The sequence below is a fragment of the Asparagus officinalis genome, chromosome 8, assembly GCF_001876935.1.
Source record: "Asparagus officinalis chromosome 8, Aspof.V1, whole genome shotgun sequence".
NCBI lineage: Eukaryota > Viridiplantae > Streptophyta > Magnoliopsida > Asparagales > Asparagaceae > Asparagus > Asparagus officinalis.
Genome location: NC_033801.1, coordinates 38,555,555 through 38,571,445, shown reverse-complemented (window position 1 = coordinate 38,571,445; position 15,891 = coordinate 38,555,555). Strand labels below are relative to the sequence as shown.

The following is a 15,891-nucleotide window of genomic DNA, read 5'->3' as shown; positions in this document are numbered from 1 at the left end:
AGAGAGAGATACGCCGCTTCAACCAAGGTCTTGATGCTATTCTGTGAGAGCAAAACAAATCCTTGTGTTGGATGAACGACTCCTGTGGTATGCACGCAGTACTTTGGGTCCGTAGTGTTTGTCAGTTTCCTCCTGATTTGTGATAGGTGGTAGCTTGATCTTGTTACCTTCATAGGAGGGATTCGAAGATGGCTGGAACGTCTTTCCTTGAAGAATACTCTTATTGGGTTTCGGACCGAAGTCCTTTACTGCTGCTTCGGATTGCGTGTTGCGACGCGCTTGATTAGCACACCAGCAGCTGCATGGTGGTTTTGCCCTTGACCCACGAGAGGGCGAAGTTTGAGTCCAGAGGATTAGCCGTCGGTAAGGTTCCTCTCGGCTTTTCCTTTCGTAGGAAACGTTCGGCTTTGTTTCCCATCGGACCTTTTTCAGATCCTGCACGTATTTGGACGGTGCTGTGCCATTGCGCTTTCAACACGTCCATCGAAAGGTTGTTGTGGCAGGTCCTGGAGGATGAATTCATTGGGGATCGGGGTCCCGACAATTCATCGCTTTGTTCCGGAACCTTTAACGAAGGTGGCGACTAACTCCTCCCCGTCCTTCTGCTTCTCAATCGAGCAATGCTCCGATAGATATCTCGGTGTCGTCGTCGAAGAAGTTGGTGAGGAATATGGTCAGTCCATATCGTCCCAGCTGTTCACGCTACTTGCTTGAGCGCGCGATACCAATCGAAGGCGGCTTTCCGCGAAGAGTGCCGACGAAATGACCGCACCATCCAGAGGCTCATTGCCGAGGAAATAATAGCCCAGGTGCGATTTGAAATAAATCAATGCTGAGTGGGGGAACCCTTCCAATCGACGCTGAAAGTTCTGATTAAAACTGAAACCTCGCCGGATAGGGGATGGCGATTACCCACTATCTCGGGTATGGCAAGGAATGCCGCATTCTTCACCTCTGAGCGCGACGATCAATTGTGTTGATTTTGCTCTCGAGGTCTTTGATCTTCAAGTTTTCATCTGCCATCTTCATTGGCAATCCTCATTCCACACGCCCTGCATTGACGAGAGTTATTGCATTGTGAGCTCATCCCTATACCATGTGGCTCCTCTTCCTGAACACCTGGTTACGGTGCTTGGTTCACATTGTTGGTTCCTGAAGCCTCGGATTTGTTGCTCATGCATCTTCTCCATAGTCTGCATGCATGGCCATCTGCATCCTCAACTTGAAGACTTTCTTTCTGTTTAGCAAAGCGTCTTCAGCATCTTGCCGCACTTCTTCCGCGCTTATCAATGAATGACTCGCGGGGTTGTCGCTTCGCTGGACAGCTCGTATTATCCGATGCCGACCGCAGAGCAGGCATCCCGATTCTTCGCTTCCGAAGGAAGTCTTGTCGAATTCTACCATAAGTTCGGCTCAGTGCGATGGCTCCGGATGCCTGCAGACGAGTTACACGCCGGGACGCTCCTAGAACGACTTTGAGATCAATCTGTGTCGATGTCTCTTTGCTGGTCATGATGGCGGTGAACCCTCGGAAATTCTTCCGTCTTTTAACCGCCGTTCTTCTTTGTCGGAAACAGCCTATGCCTTGGTTTTGGCGTTTTCGTCATTAGCCTTGAACACTGAAGATTCTGCTCTGGGACTACCTGATGCAGTTCAGCACTGCAGACAGTACCGCCCGAATGAAGCTTTGAACCAAGGGCAGCTGAGTTTCTAGCCTTCAGAGAACCTCTCTTTCGGCTTTGTTCTACCCCCCCAGCACGATAGTAACGAGCTCGTCCGTTTTGATAAGTAGAGCAACACATATCGTGTGTTGCACGATTTCTCAGGTATAAACGTAATCATCAATCAGATGATAAACGTTCCTTCTGAGGTAAGAATTGGCCTTCCTTGGACTTTCCAACAGAGTCAGCGCGCCTTGCAGACATGCTCTTTTGGGCGTGATTCTCAGCGGGGCTCCTGAACTTCAATCGCAAAGTAGTGCGCTTGGGGGCGACCCAGCATGTTGCGTTGTTGGGGCTTTTCGTAGTGGAGTCCAAACGTTCTTCGGATCTGGAGCTTTGCTTCGCTCCTCGGTAAGTGGACGAGGTGCTTCCAAGACGACTTTCTCCTTCGGGAGGATTCCTGGATGATCTCCGCAGTAGCTAATGAATTCTCGCCGGCTGTAGCTGGTTCGGCCGGAGGGTTGAATTTGGTGGACGTGTGCAAAGGTTGCTCCTTAGCCTGGAATTTGGCCCGCTTCCAGACTTCTCCTAACTTTGGCGAGTCTGGTGGCGGCTTCTGGCTACCTCTCATTTGAAGTTTCTAGCGGGCTTGCTTCGCTTGAGCCCTGGCACTCGCGCTGATAGTGCGCGGCGGTATGCGAATGGCGGTTCGGCTCCAAGCGTTGAACGGTTCGCGTTTGACACGGACCCCATTGACATTGTCGGCGGCTTGGAGAACCGATCCACATTCATCTGTTGTTGAGGCTGTTTGTCTTCTGTTCTTCAGATCCGTGTTGTAGCGGAATCCCGTCTACATGATTCCCATGGGCATTTGCGAATCGTTTCGGCAAGGCAGCTGACGTTCGCCTTTGGCGGGCTCTTTTTGAGAGAGAGTCACACGTCCCCTCCAGCGCAAACGGAAGATTTGGCGCAGAGCAGATCGACCGTGGTTGGGAAGTGGAGAGATCTCACCCGATGCAGCTTTGTCATCAACAGTAGCGGATCTTCGTTGGTAGCTTTCAACTTCTTCATACCAAACGAATTTTCCTCCTGGAGGAGAATTGACTTCTTGGACTTGCGGGGGAGGTCGATCTAGACCGAGGATGAAACGGTACTCCTCGAACTTGGTCTGATCGAACTCGTATTCGGACCTCTCTCACACACTGGGATCGAAGATCCCGGTTAGCGACCTCCGATCTTGTCAGTCGAGATTGGTGGCTCCCACTGTGGTCGCCCAGATTGTTCCGCAGGGAAACAAAAAACCGGTTGCTTTCTTCATTAATGAGATAATTGTCATCTTGGATTACAAAGATCCGGTCTTTTATAGATCCGGTTACAACGAAAATCAAATTGAAAAGAAATGAAAATTACAACTTTGTTTCCTTGTTTGTCGAACGAATCACGAGCTCCTGTTTTGCGGTCGCTCGCTTTGTGGGTTCTTTGCCTGCGCCGGGGTTGTTTGCCGTGGACCACCGCGCGATCTAGATCCGGTCGGATCTACGCAGTACAACGGGTATTATTTCACCAAGGAAATAATAGCCGGGGAGGATTGTTTCACCAAGGAAACAATCGTCCAAGTCTCGGGATCTAAGACCAAGCTTAGATCCGGAGTGTAGCAACGTAGATCTGAGATCCGATCCTCTCGAACACCTGCCTTATTTGACGTTGATGATCGCCGAGCACCAGATCTGGATGAGCAACAAAAATGAACCAAGGCCTAGCCTATTTATAGGCACTCAGATCTGTGCCTAGGCACAGATCTGGGCCGGCCACCTCAGGGTGGCTCGGCTCTGGGCCGAGCCACCCCCAAGGTGGCTCGGCCACCGAGCCACCTAGGTGGCTCGCTACCGAGCCACCTAGGTGGCTCGGCCACCGAGCCTCCTTGGTGGCTCGGTGAGCCGACCTCCAGGTGTTTGTCGTTTTGCCTCTTTGTGCCCGTTTTCCGGTTTTGTAGTTGATAGGTTCGGATTCGATTTGCTGATCTGATTTGGCAGTAAATTCGGATCCCGATTAGGCAGTAAATCCGCTTCTGAGTTGGAGTCCGAAACCGATCTTGATTCGATCGTCGTTCGTTCGAGTCCGCTCTCGGTTGGATGACTCGTTGACTCTTCGAACACTTGGCTTGATCCCGCACGCGAATGGATGTATTCCGTTGCTTGCGTGCGATTCGTCGATCTCGTCGCCTCGTTGGTTTGTCGGTTCGTGCCGAGCTGAGCAAAAGGGACCTATAAGCAATTTTATATGCCTACAGAAGCGTTCGGCTTGTTCACCGTGCACCTTCAAGTCTTTCCAGGTGTCAGACGGTGCTGTTCCCATTGCTTCCAACACGTCCAATGCGAGGTTATTGTGGCAAGTCTGGAGAATGAACTCCTCAGTGATCGGGTCCCGATAGTTCATTGCTTTATTCCGGAACCTCTTGACGAAGTTTTCAACTGTTTCACCATTTTTCTGCTTCTCGTCAAATAGTGTGCTAATTGAAATTTTGGTGTCGTCGTCGAAGAAGTTAGCGAGGAACTTAGTCTCCATGTCGTCCCAGCTGTTCACGCTTCCTGGCTTGAGGCGACGATACCAATCGAAGGCGGCTCCGCGAAGAGCCAATGAAGGACCGTACCATCAGAGGCTCATTACCAGAGATAACACACAGGTGCAATTTGAAGTAAATCAAATGCTGAGTGGGTGAACCCTTCCCATCAAACGGCGTGAAGTTAATTAGACTGAACTTCGCCGGATAGGGGATTGATTCCCACTCTCTTGGGTATGGACAAGGAATGCCCGTCTTCTTCATCTCTTGAACAGAAATCAACGTATTGATTTTACTCTCGAGGTTTTTAATCTTCAAGTTTTCACTTGAGTCTTCGTTAGCATTCTCGTTACCACCCCCTGCATTGATAGGAGGGTTATTGGCGTTATGAGTTTCATTTGCACCTGTGTCCTCATCTTCCAGATTGTTCTGGTTACGACGACTTGGTTCACCTTGTTGGTTCCTCAATGCCTGGATTTGTTGCTCATGCATCTCTCTCATAGTCTGCATGGCCATCTGCATCTCAAACCTGAAGCTTTCCTGTTGTTTGGCTATGGCATCTTCGAGCATCTTGGCCACTTGTTCCGCGCTTATCATCAGTGACTCGCGGGGTTCCCCCTCACTGGACACTGTATTATCTGATGCGACTGCGGAGCAGGTATCCGACTCTTCACCTTCTGAAGGTACTCTTGTCTGAACCCTACCATAAGTTCCTCGTGCGATGGCTCCAGACTGCAGACGGGTTAGACGCCGGGATGCTTTCAGAATCGACTCGAGATTATCCCGTGACGAGGTCTCTTTGCTTGTCATATTAACGGTGACCCTCGGGAAGTCTCCGTTTTCCACCACCGCTCTCTTTCGTCGGAAACGCCTAGGCCTTGGCTTTAGCATTTCAGTACTGAGCCTCTCGAAAACCGAAACTCTTTCGGGGACCGTCTTGATGCAATTACACTCAGACAATACCGCCCGAATGAGTTTGGAACAGGGGCATTGGGTCTCTAGTCTTTGAGGACTCCTCTTCCTGGTTTTCCTCGTACCCCCAGCACGATAGTACAGCTCGTCCGTTTGAAAGTCGGAGCAACCTATCGCGTGTTGGCACGACTTCTCAGGTATAACATTATCATCATCGGATGACAACGTTTCCTTCTGAGGGCGAACTGCCTTCTTCGGGCTTTCAAAAGTTATGTGTCTCGAAACATGCCTTTGCGGGCGTGAGTTCTCAGCGGGCTCTTGGACTTCAATGCGCAAATTGGCGTGCGCAGCTGTTTTGAACTCCTTGTCATGTTGAGAATGACGGCGACCCCCAGCATGTTGAGTTGTTCGGAGCTTCTTCATCGGGCCCAAACGTTCTTGAACTGGAGCTTTGCATCTTTCGCCGGGAATTGAACCGAGGAGTTCCAAAACTGACTTCTTTCTCCGGGGTGATTTTGCGTGACCTCCCGGAGTAGCCATGGGAATTGTCGGCGACTTCGTTTGGTTCTCCGGAGGTTGAACCTGCTTCAAAGGTTGCAAAGGTTGCTCTTTGGCCTGAATCGCCACTTCGGATTTTGGCCTCCAGACTTTGCGGGTTGGGGGCGGCTCCTTGGCCACCTCTTTTTGCAACTTCCTACGGGCTTCTTCGACTTGTGCCCGTGCCTGCGCTAATAGTGCGTGGCATTTGCGAATGTGCTCCTCTAGCGTTGAACGGCTCCGTTTGACACAGATCCATTCGTTCGTTGGCGGTTTGGAGGAGATGCCATTCATCGGTTGTTGAGGCTGTTTGCCTCTCTTGTTCTTCGGACTCGCGTTATGACGGATTCCATCCATGGATTCCATTGCCTTAGCGAATTCTCGGGCCAAGCGTTGACGTCGCCTTTGGCGGGCTCTCTTTGAGAGAGTCACCACACCTTTGGTGACGGAGGAATTGGCAGGAACCGGCTTGACCTGGTTGGAAATTGGAGGAATCTCGCCCGATGCAGCTTTGGCATCCAGCGGGGCGAGATCTTCGTTGGTGTCTTCAACATCTTCGTACCAACGAGCCTTTCTCCTGGAGGAGAACTTCTTGGACTTGCAGGGGGAGGTTGATCCGGACGAGGACGACAAGTACTCCTCGAACTTCTGCTGGTCGAACTCGTATTCGACCTCCTCCACGACCGGGATTGAGATCCGCGGCTGCGACGCTCCGATCTCGGCAGCGAGATTGGCGGCTCCCACTGTGGTCGCCAGATTGTTCACGAGAAAAATCGTTGCTTTCTTCACTGATTCCATTGCTATCTTGAATAACTGTTTTTCGGTTACAAAGATCCATAACAACTTTTTGAGTTACAAAGATCCGGTCTTTTTATAAGATCCGGTTACAATGAAAATCAAACAAAAAAGGAAAGAAAAATTACAATTTCTCCTTTTGTGTCGAACAAATCGCGAGCTCCTGTTTTGCGGTCACTCGCTTGCGTGGGTTGTTTGCCTGCGCCGGGGTTTATCCGTGGACCACCGCTAGATCTAGATCCGGTCGGATCTACGCAGCATAACGGGTATTATTTCACCAAGGAAATAATAGCCGGAGGGATTGTTTCACTAAGGAAACAATCGCTCGAATCTCGGGATCAAAGACCAAGCTTTGATCCGGAGTATAGCAACGTAGATCTGAGATCCGGTCCTCTCGAACACCTGCCTTATTTGGCGTTGACGATCGCCGAGCACCAGATCTAAATGAGCAAATCCTCGAAGTCCCAAAGCTTGGATCTTTTTAAGTTCTGAGTCTCCAATCCAGGAGGGCTTGGCCTCCTCCAAAATCCAACCTTTGAACAAATGAACCACCTCTCCTATTTATAGGCCCTCTTCACTGTGCCCGTGCACAGAACTGGGCCGGCCACCTATAGGTGGCCGGCTCAGCCACCTATGGGTGGCTCGGCTTCGGCCGAGCCCCCTTAGGCGTGGTTTTCCGTCGTCTTCCGTTTTTGGTTCTGTCCGTGATCCGGTTCTGTGGTTGATTTATCCGGACTTGACTCGTTGACCTGATTTGGCAGTAAATCCGGATCCTGATTAGGCAGTAAATCCGATTCTGAATTCGAGTCCGAAACTGATCTTGATTCGATCGTGATTCGACCGAGTCCGCCTTTGGTTGGATGACTCGTTGACTCTTCGAACACTTGGCTTGATTCCACACGCGAGTGAATCTATTCCGTTGTTCGCTTGTGATTTGTTGACCTCGTCGCCTCGTTGGTTCGTCGGTTTGTGCCGAGCTACGCCAAGGGACCTATAAGCAATTTTATATGCCTACAGCAACACCTCCAAATCTGCTATCGGCTTCCGGTAAGGTGGTTTTGAAATAGGTGCAACTCCTGGAATAAGATCGATGACGAACTCTATATCTCGATCTGGTGGCAGACCCGGCAACTCATCAGGAAAAACGTTAAGGAATTCCTCGACAATTTCTAGTATAGGCTTCTCCTCTACCTCTATACAGGTTAATACTCCATCCATGCCTGCTCGATACTCGGGCTGCTCCATCACTTTGCTTCCACTCATGAATTCAAAGTCTGGGTGGCCTGGTTTCTTGAACACTACGCTTCTGCGTCGGCAGTCGATCGTCGCATGGAAGTTATATAGCCAATCCATCCCCAAAATAACATCGAACCCGTTAGTGTCAATCACCAACAAGTCTGCAAATAGCTCCCTACCACAAACTACCACTGGGCATCTCTTACACTCCCTACTAGACATTAACACCCCGCTACCGGTATGGATCCTCTAAACTATCACAAGGTATAGTGTGTCGTGCAATGAACTGAGCAGATATAAAACAGTGCGATGCCCCAGAATCAAATAGGGTAAATGCAGGGACTGAATACACCAAAATGATACCTGTGACTACGTCTCTAGATGCATCTGCCAGCTCAGTGGTAAGTGTCATAACTTGACCTTGTCTCTGCTGCTGCTGAGCTTGCTGACCATATTGCCTTGCCTCTGCTGATAAGGTAGCTGATATGGGTGCTGGAAATGAGGACCTCTCCACTGTCTCTGGCCTTGAAATTGTTGACCCCTCTGATGTCCTTGAAACATCTGCTGCTGTGTGGGAAGTGGTGGCCTCAGCTGTTGTCCGCCCTGTCTAGTCTAGCCTGCTAGTACTATCGCTCCACCTGAATATCCTCCTGTGACTCCCCTACTAGGACAAGTGGTGATCTGATGATCTGGTACCCCACATGCTAAGCACAACCTGTTAGCTCTCCTACAGTCCTTCATCAAGTGCCCCGGCTTGCTGCAGAAATGGCAGATCAAGTTGGTTAGTTGTGGAGTTGGTCTCGAAGCCCTTGTCTGCTGGCGCTTGGCTGGTGCTCCTCCCATCTGAGGCTTCTGCTGGTTACCTCCCGAGTTCTGTCCTGCGGGGCGCTTGTTTGCCCCTCTCTTCACCGAGTTCATGATCCCAATCAACTGTTCTGCCTTTCGAGCTGCCTCTAGGACATCTGCATAAGCTTCTATCCCCTTCTGACTGTAAATTTGAGTCTGAATCTTAAAGTTCAGACCCTGCATGAACCTCTGTCCCTTATCCACCTCATTCGATACCATCCCCGGGGCAAACCTGCTGAGCTTGGCAAATTCTGTTGGATACTCATCTACTGTACTAGCTCTCTGCCTCAACATAACAAACTGCCTCTGCATCTCAAGACGAGCTGTCTTCGAAAAAAATGCCTCTAGGAAACTCTCCCGGAATATCTCCCATGAAATCGGCCTAGGCAGCTTCTCCTCCTCTGCGTCCCACCAGGTCCTGGCTACATTAATGAGAGGTAGCTGAACAATATCAACTGGGTCTTCATCTGGTATCTTTGCTGCCCTCAATAAGCGGTCCATGGTCTGCAACCACATCTCGGCCTAATATCCGCCTTCAGTCCCAACAAAGTGTTGCGGGTTGAGCTTTCAAAAATCGGACACATTGCCCGGCCTTGCAACCTGTCGCTGCTCGTCCCTCTGACGATTATGAGCTACCAGGCCCCTAATCACTTCTGCAAGATCAGCCTGATCGACTTATTGTCCATCAGGGACAACTGGAGTAGGGGTCAACGTTTTGGGGTCATAGTGATCACCTGAAAATGAGATTGGTCGATATTAGGACTTGAGAATCAGAGAAATGGGAGTCAAAGGACGTATTTCTGGAAAGGGAAAAACTCATTCTATACATGCTCTATTTTTAGCTCAATCTTAGTTTCTACTTGTATACAGGACGAGACAACAATTCCTAAACCTAACCTGGCTCTGATACCAATCAAAACCTTGTCACGTCCCGATTCCAAAATGTAATAGTTTAGAACATGACTCGGACGGCAATGCAACCATACGGTCACATTCACGCCTCTAGATAATCTTGTAGCAAGCATGAGCAAGTGCTAATGTCATAAGACATATATATATATATATATATATATATATATTATAATAATAATGGAACTAATATTTGAATAACAAACAGAAAATTTTATAAATAATCACCTAACCCTAACTAAAACTACTAATCCTAACCCTGCACCCAAAACCGGCATCATCCCTTCTTCTGTTGGCAACCTCACATTCTTTAAAAACTCTGAAAAAAAATCAAGGCCCACAAAAGAACTCAGGCCCAACAACAAAAATAAAAGTATTTGGCGGCTAGGGGATTTGAACTCCAGACCTAGGAGTAACAATCCAAAGCAGCTGGCCACAACAACAACTTGCATCTATGGCCATAACAATACAGAAATGTACAGGTTTGTGTTCAAACCGAATCAATACACTTATTTATGAAAAAAATTTGTAGAGTCCAGGATTTGAACTAGGGACCCGTGTGTCATTGTCCAAGCAACTAACCACTACAACCAATTAAACTTTAATTGTCATAACTGATGCAAATAATAAATAAACTTTGGTTTCCAGTTAAGATCCTAAATAAATACTTCCAAATTAAATAAAATAAATTTATATATTTTATATAAGTCAAAATTGTTATCTTCTGATTTGTACGAAAAATTATGTGAAATTTATAATACTCATATCAATAAAATGATAAGATCATGGGGAGGAACATAAAATAAATAAATAAGAATTTTTTTTTATCTTCTAATAATTTTAAACTTGAATTCTATTAGTTATTTCTATGAACTAGAATGGGGGAAAAAACAGTACTACAGGAAGCATAACCTAAATATATACATATACATTAATTAATTGGGGGAAGAGATGCTTGCATGAAGGAAATCCAAATAATAATGATAGTAAACATAATAATTGAGGAAAGGATACTCGCATGAAAAAAACAAAAAACAAAAATAATAAAAATAATAAGATTTGAGGAAAAGAATGCTTGCCCAAATTCGTGTGAAACTCCGAAGCAAGAAAAAATCCCCCCTTTTTCAAACACGTTCCAGCCCTACGTTCTCTCTCTCTCTCTCTCTCTCTCTCTCTCTTTATTTTTTTTATTTATTTTTTTTGGACTTCCCTTCTCTGGTTTCCGTGAGATGGAAAAAATGAAGAGGTGTGGGTTTTTTAAAGGGGTTGTTAGGTGTGTTAGTGAGGATAAGGGAAGATCATGAGGTTAGTTAGGTTTGTTAGTGAAGATTAGAGGAGATTAAGGGGTTTACTTAGGTATTCCACCATTCAAGAGAACTGAGGGACCGCGGTTGATTAGGTAGGCTGTGGTATTGTTAGCTTCAGCCCATAGGAACTTGGGCAAGCCGACATGTATCCTCATGCTTCTGGCACGTTCATTCAAAGTTCTATTCATGCGTTCCGCTACACCATTTTGCTGCGACGTCATGGGAATAGTTTTCTCCATCTTGATCCCGTTGTTTGTGCAAAATTCTTTGAATCTACTGTCATTGTACTCTCCTCCATTGTCTGACCTTAACCACTTTATCTTCAAACCAGTTTTATTTTCCACCATGACCTTCCATTTTCTGAAGGTATCAAAGACTTCTGATTTCTTCTTTAGAAAATAGACCCACACATTCCTTGTAGAATCATCAATGAAGGTGACATATTACAGTGAACCTACAAGAGATGAAACTGGAGATGGCCCCCATACGTCAGTATGAACCAACTCTAACTTTTCTACCTTGGGTGTCTTTTCAATCTTTGCAAAACTGACTTTCTTCTGTTTGCCAAAGATGCAATCCTCGCATAGGCTAACATCCATATTCTTCAGATCCGACAGCTTCCCTTTTGACAGAAGTGTCTTCATCCATTTCTCGCTCATATAGCCAAGCCTTTAGTGCCATAGGATTGATTTTTCATCTGTATCTGTTACTGCAATAATATTCTCTAGGTTAGAGGTTACATAGAGAGTACCACTTTTCTTACCTCGAGTAATGACGAGTGCTCCTTTGGTAATCTTCCATTCATGACCTGAGAAAGTTATACAGTAACCCTCTCCATCAAGCTGTCCTACGGAGATCAAATTTCTTTTAAGGCCAGGAATATGTCTCACTCCTTGCAGCTTTCATGTGGTCTTATTTGGCAATTTTAATCGGATGTCTCTCTTACCAACGATCTTTAAGGTTTTATCATCTGCTAGATGTACCTTTTCGAAATCACCGCTGACGTAGTTCTCCATGATTTCCCAGCAAGGGGTGGCATGGTAGGATGCTCCTAAATTAAGAATCCATGATTCAATCGGACCGTTGACGCTTAGAATCATAGCATCACCTCCTTCCTCGGTCACGTTGGCAGACTCCTGTGCGCCGGTATTTTTCTTCGATGCCTGGCACTCCCTCTTGAAATGACCCTTCTTGCCATAATTGTAGCACTTAAAATCTTTCTTTCCCAATCTAGATTTGCTTGTTCTAGAATTTGATTTGCCGTGATTTGAACTTCTTTCTGAAAGCCAATAAAGAAAAGGTTACTTTTTCGGTGAAGTGAACCACACAACAATACTAAAGCAGAGACATGAAGATGAAATTGGCCCGAGGAAAGTGAAAGAAAGGGAATGAGCGCCCAAATGAAAACCCGTACTCTGAAAGTTTTGATGTTGTAGTTATTGATGTATTGCTTATATATGCAATGCACTTAGTAAGCGGCCTACCTACTTGTTATTGATGGATGTCTTGAGTGCTTTAGTTATTGAAATGCTCTGAAAATTTTAAAGATTAAGATCGAACTATGTTTGTGCTCAATTCTCTACAGAAAGGAATGGTTTCAGTTTTCAGTGTGCCTCGTTCCATTTTTCATTTGTTAGTGGTGCTATACTTATAAGGAACATAATTATTTCTTCCCACATTTTGTGAAATAATTTGTCGGGATGTTTTCTCATTTGAGAGCTTTTCAGGTAGTAGCTGGTTGACTTGGCAGTGAGGTATATTGTGAAGGTGTTAAGCATGAAAAGGAGCTAAAAACGATCTTTGCTAATAGGACTGTAGGCATATAAAATTGCTTATAGGTCCCTTAGCTCAGCTAGGCACAAACCGACAAACCAACGAGGCAACGAGATTGACTAATCGCACGCAAGCAACGGAATACGTCCATTCGCGTGCGGGATCAAGCCAAGTGTTCGAAGAGTCAACGAGTCATCCCACTAAGGGCATACTCGGACGAATCACGATCGAATCAAGATCGGTTTCGGACACGAACTCAGAAGTGGATTTACTGCCTAATCGGGAGCCGGATTTACTGCCAAATCAGGTCAACGAATCAAGTCTGGATAAATCAACCACAGAACCGAATCACAGATAGAACCAAGAGCGGAAAACGACGGAACAACACACCCGGAGGGGCTCGGCTCAAACCGAGCCACCTCAAGGTGGCTCGGCCCAAGCCGAGCCACCTTGAGGTGGCTCGGCCCAGTGCCGGCCACCCAGAGGTGGCCGACACTGTTCCGTGCGCGGGCACAGTAAAGAGAGCCTATAAATAGGCCCCCTTGGTTCATTTGTGAGGGGTTGGAAATTTTGGAGGCGAAGCTCTACTGAATTCAAGACTCGAAACTTAAAAAAGATTGGAGCTTTAGGACTTCGGGGACTCACTCTTCCAGATCTGGTGCTCAAATACCTTTCATCCTCGTCTAGATCAACCTCCCCCCGCAAGTCCAAGAAGTCCAAGTTCTCTTCCAACAGAAAGGTGCGTTGGTACGAAGAAGTTGAAGCTACCAACGACGACCTCATCTCGATTGACGCCAAAGTTGCGTCAGATGAGGCTCCACCAATCTCCAACCAGATCAAGCTGGTTCCAACCAATTCCTCCGTCACCAAAGGAGCGGTGACTCTCTCAAAGAGAGCCCGCCAAAGGCAACGCCAACGCTTGGCCAAACAATTCGCCAAAGCGATGGAGTCCACCGACGGAGTCCGCTACAACGCGGGTCTGAAGAACAAGAGAGGCAAACAGCCTCAACAACAGATGAACGGCGCCTCTTCCAAGCCGCCAACAATGGAATGGGTCCGTGTCAAACGGAATCGTTCGACGCTGGAAGAACGCATCCGCAAACGCCGCGCACTATCAGCGCAGGCACGGGCTCAAGCCGAAGAAGCCCGTAGAAAGTTGCAGAAAGAAGTGGCCAAGAAGCCGCCACCAACTCGCAAAGTTTGGAGGCCAAAGTCTGAAGCGGCAATTCAGGCTAAGGAGCAACCTTTGCAGCCTCCAACCAAAATTCAACCTCCGGCGAACCCAGCTAAGTCGCCGAGAATTCCCATAGCTACTCCGGGAGATCATGCAGAATCCTCCCGAAGAAGAAAGCCAGTCTTGGAGCGCCTCGGTCCAATTCCCGATGAGCGAAGCAAAGCTCCGATCCAAGAACGTTTGGGCCCACTAAGAAAACCCCGAACGAATCAACACGCTGGGGGTCACCGCTACCTCCAACATGACAAGGAGCTCAAGGCAACTGCGCGCGCTAATTTGCGCATTGAGGTCCAAGAGCCCGCTGAGAATTCACGCCCAAAAAGGCATGTCTCAAGGCGCGTGACTCTTGAAAGTCCAAGGAAGGCAATTCGCCCTCAGATGGAAACATTATCATCTGATAGTGATAATGTTATACCTGAGAAGTCGTGCCCACACACGATAGGTTACTCCGACTGTCAAAATGACGAGTTGTACTATCGTGCTGGGGGTACGAACAGAACCAGAAAGAGGAGTCCCCGAGAACAGGAAACTCAGTGCCCTTGTTCAAAGCTCATTCGGGCGGTACTGTCTCAATGCAACTGCATCAAGGTAGTCCCCGAGAGAATTTCAGTGTTCGAAAGGCTCGGCACCGAAACGCCAAAACCAAGGTATAGGCGTTTCCGGCAAAGAAGAACGGTGGTTAAAGACGGAGAATTTCCGAGGGTCACCGCCAACATGACCAGCAAAGAGACATCGACACAGATTGATCTCAAATCGTTTCTGGAAGCGTCCCGGCGTGTAACCCGTCTGCAGTCCGGAGCCATCGCACGAGGAACTTATGGTAGGGTTCGGACAAGATTGCCTTCGGAAGATGAAGAATCGGATTCCTGCTCTGCTGTCGCATCGGACAATACAGTGTCCAGCGAAGGACAACCCCGCGAGTCATTTATGATAAGCGCGGAAGAAATGGCCAAGATGCTTGAAGACGCTTTGGCTAAGCAGAAAGAAAGTTTCAAATTCGAGATGGAGATGGCCATGCAGCAGATGAGAGAGATGCATGAGCAGCAAATCCATGCATTCAGGAACCAGCAAAGTGAATCGAACCGCCGTAACCAGATTATTCAGGAAAAGGAGCACGCAGATAGGGATGAAGCTCACAATGCCAATAACCCTCCTGTCAATACAGGGGGTGGTAACGAGGATGCCAACGAAGATACAAGTGAAGACTTGAAGATCAAAGATCTCGAGAGCAAAATCAACACATTGATCTCCGCTCAAGAGACGAAGAAAACAGGCATTCCCTGTCCATACCCACGAGAATGGGAATCGATCCCCTATCCGGCGAAGTTCAGTTTAATCAACTTCACGCCGTTCGATGGGAAGGGTTCCCCCACTCAGCATTTGATTTATTTCAAATCGCACCTGGGTATTATTTCCGGCAATGAGCCTCTGATGGTGCGGTCATTCGTCGGCACTCTTCGCGGAGCCGCCTTCGATTGGTACCGCCGCCTCAAGCCAGGAAACGTGAACAGCTGGGATGACATGGAGACCAAGTTCCTGGCCAACTTCTTCGACGACGACACCGAGATATCTATCGGATCATTGCTCGATGAGAAGCAGAAGGACGGGGAGTTAGTCGACACCTTCGTCAAAAGGTTCCGGAACAAGGCGATGAATTGCCGGGACCCGATCACAGAGGAATTCATCCTCCAAACTTGCCACAACAACCTTGCGTTGGACGTGTTGGAAGCAATGGGAACAGCACCGTCTGACACTTGGAAGGATCTGAAGGTGCGCGGTGAACAAGCCGAACGTTTCCTCCGAAGGAAGAAGGCCGAGAGGAACCTACCGACGGCTAATCCTCTGGACTCAAACTTCGCCTCTCGTGGTAAGGGCAAAACACCTGCAGCTACTGGTGGTGCTAATCAAGCGTCACAACAGCAATCCCGAAGGCAGCAAAAGACTTCGGGTCCGAGACTCCAAAGAGAGTATTCCTTCAAGGACGAAGACGTTCCAGCCATCTTCGAATCCCTCCTTGAAGGTAACAAGATCAAGCTACCACCTATCACAAATCAGGAGGAAGCTGACAACACTACGGACCCAAAGTACTGTGCATACCACAGGAGGGTCGTTCATCCCACC

At 47.8% G+C, this 15,891-nt stretch overlaps 2 protein-coding genes across 2 annotated transcripts; both read right to left on the bottom strand.

Moving 5' to 3' along the window:
- On the bottom strand, window positions 7,477–7,923 carry LOC109821150. The gene has a single exon (XM_020387342.1). It carries the CDS (start codon window positions 7,921–7,923, stop codon window positions 7,477–7,479), a length of 447 nt encoding a protein of 148 aa, XP_020242931.1.
- Window positions 8,314–9,048, bottom strand: LOC109821149. The gene has a single exon (XM_020387341.1). It carries the CDS (start codon window positions 9,046–9,048, stop codon window positions 8,314–8,316), a length of 735 nt encoding a protein of 244 aa, XP_020242930.1.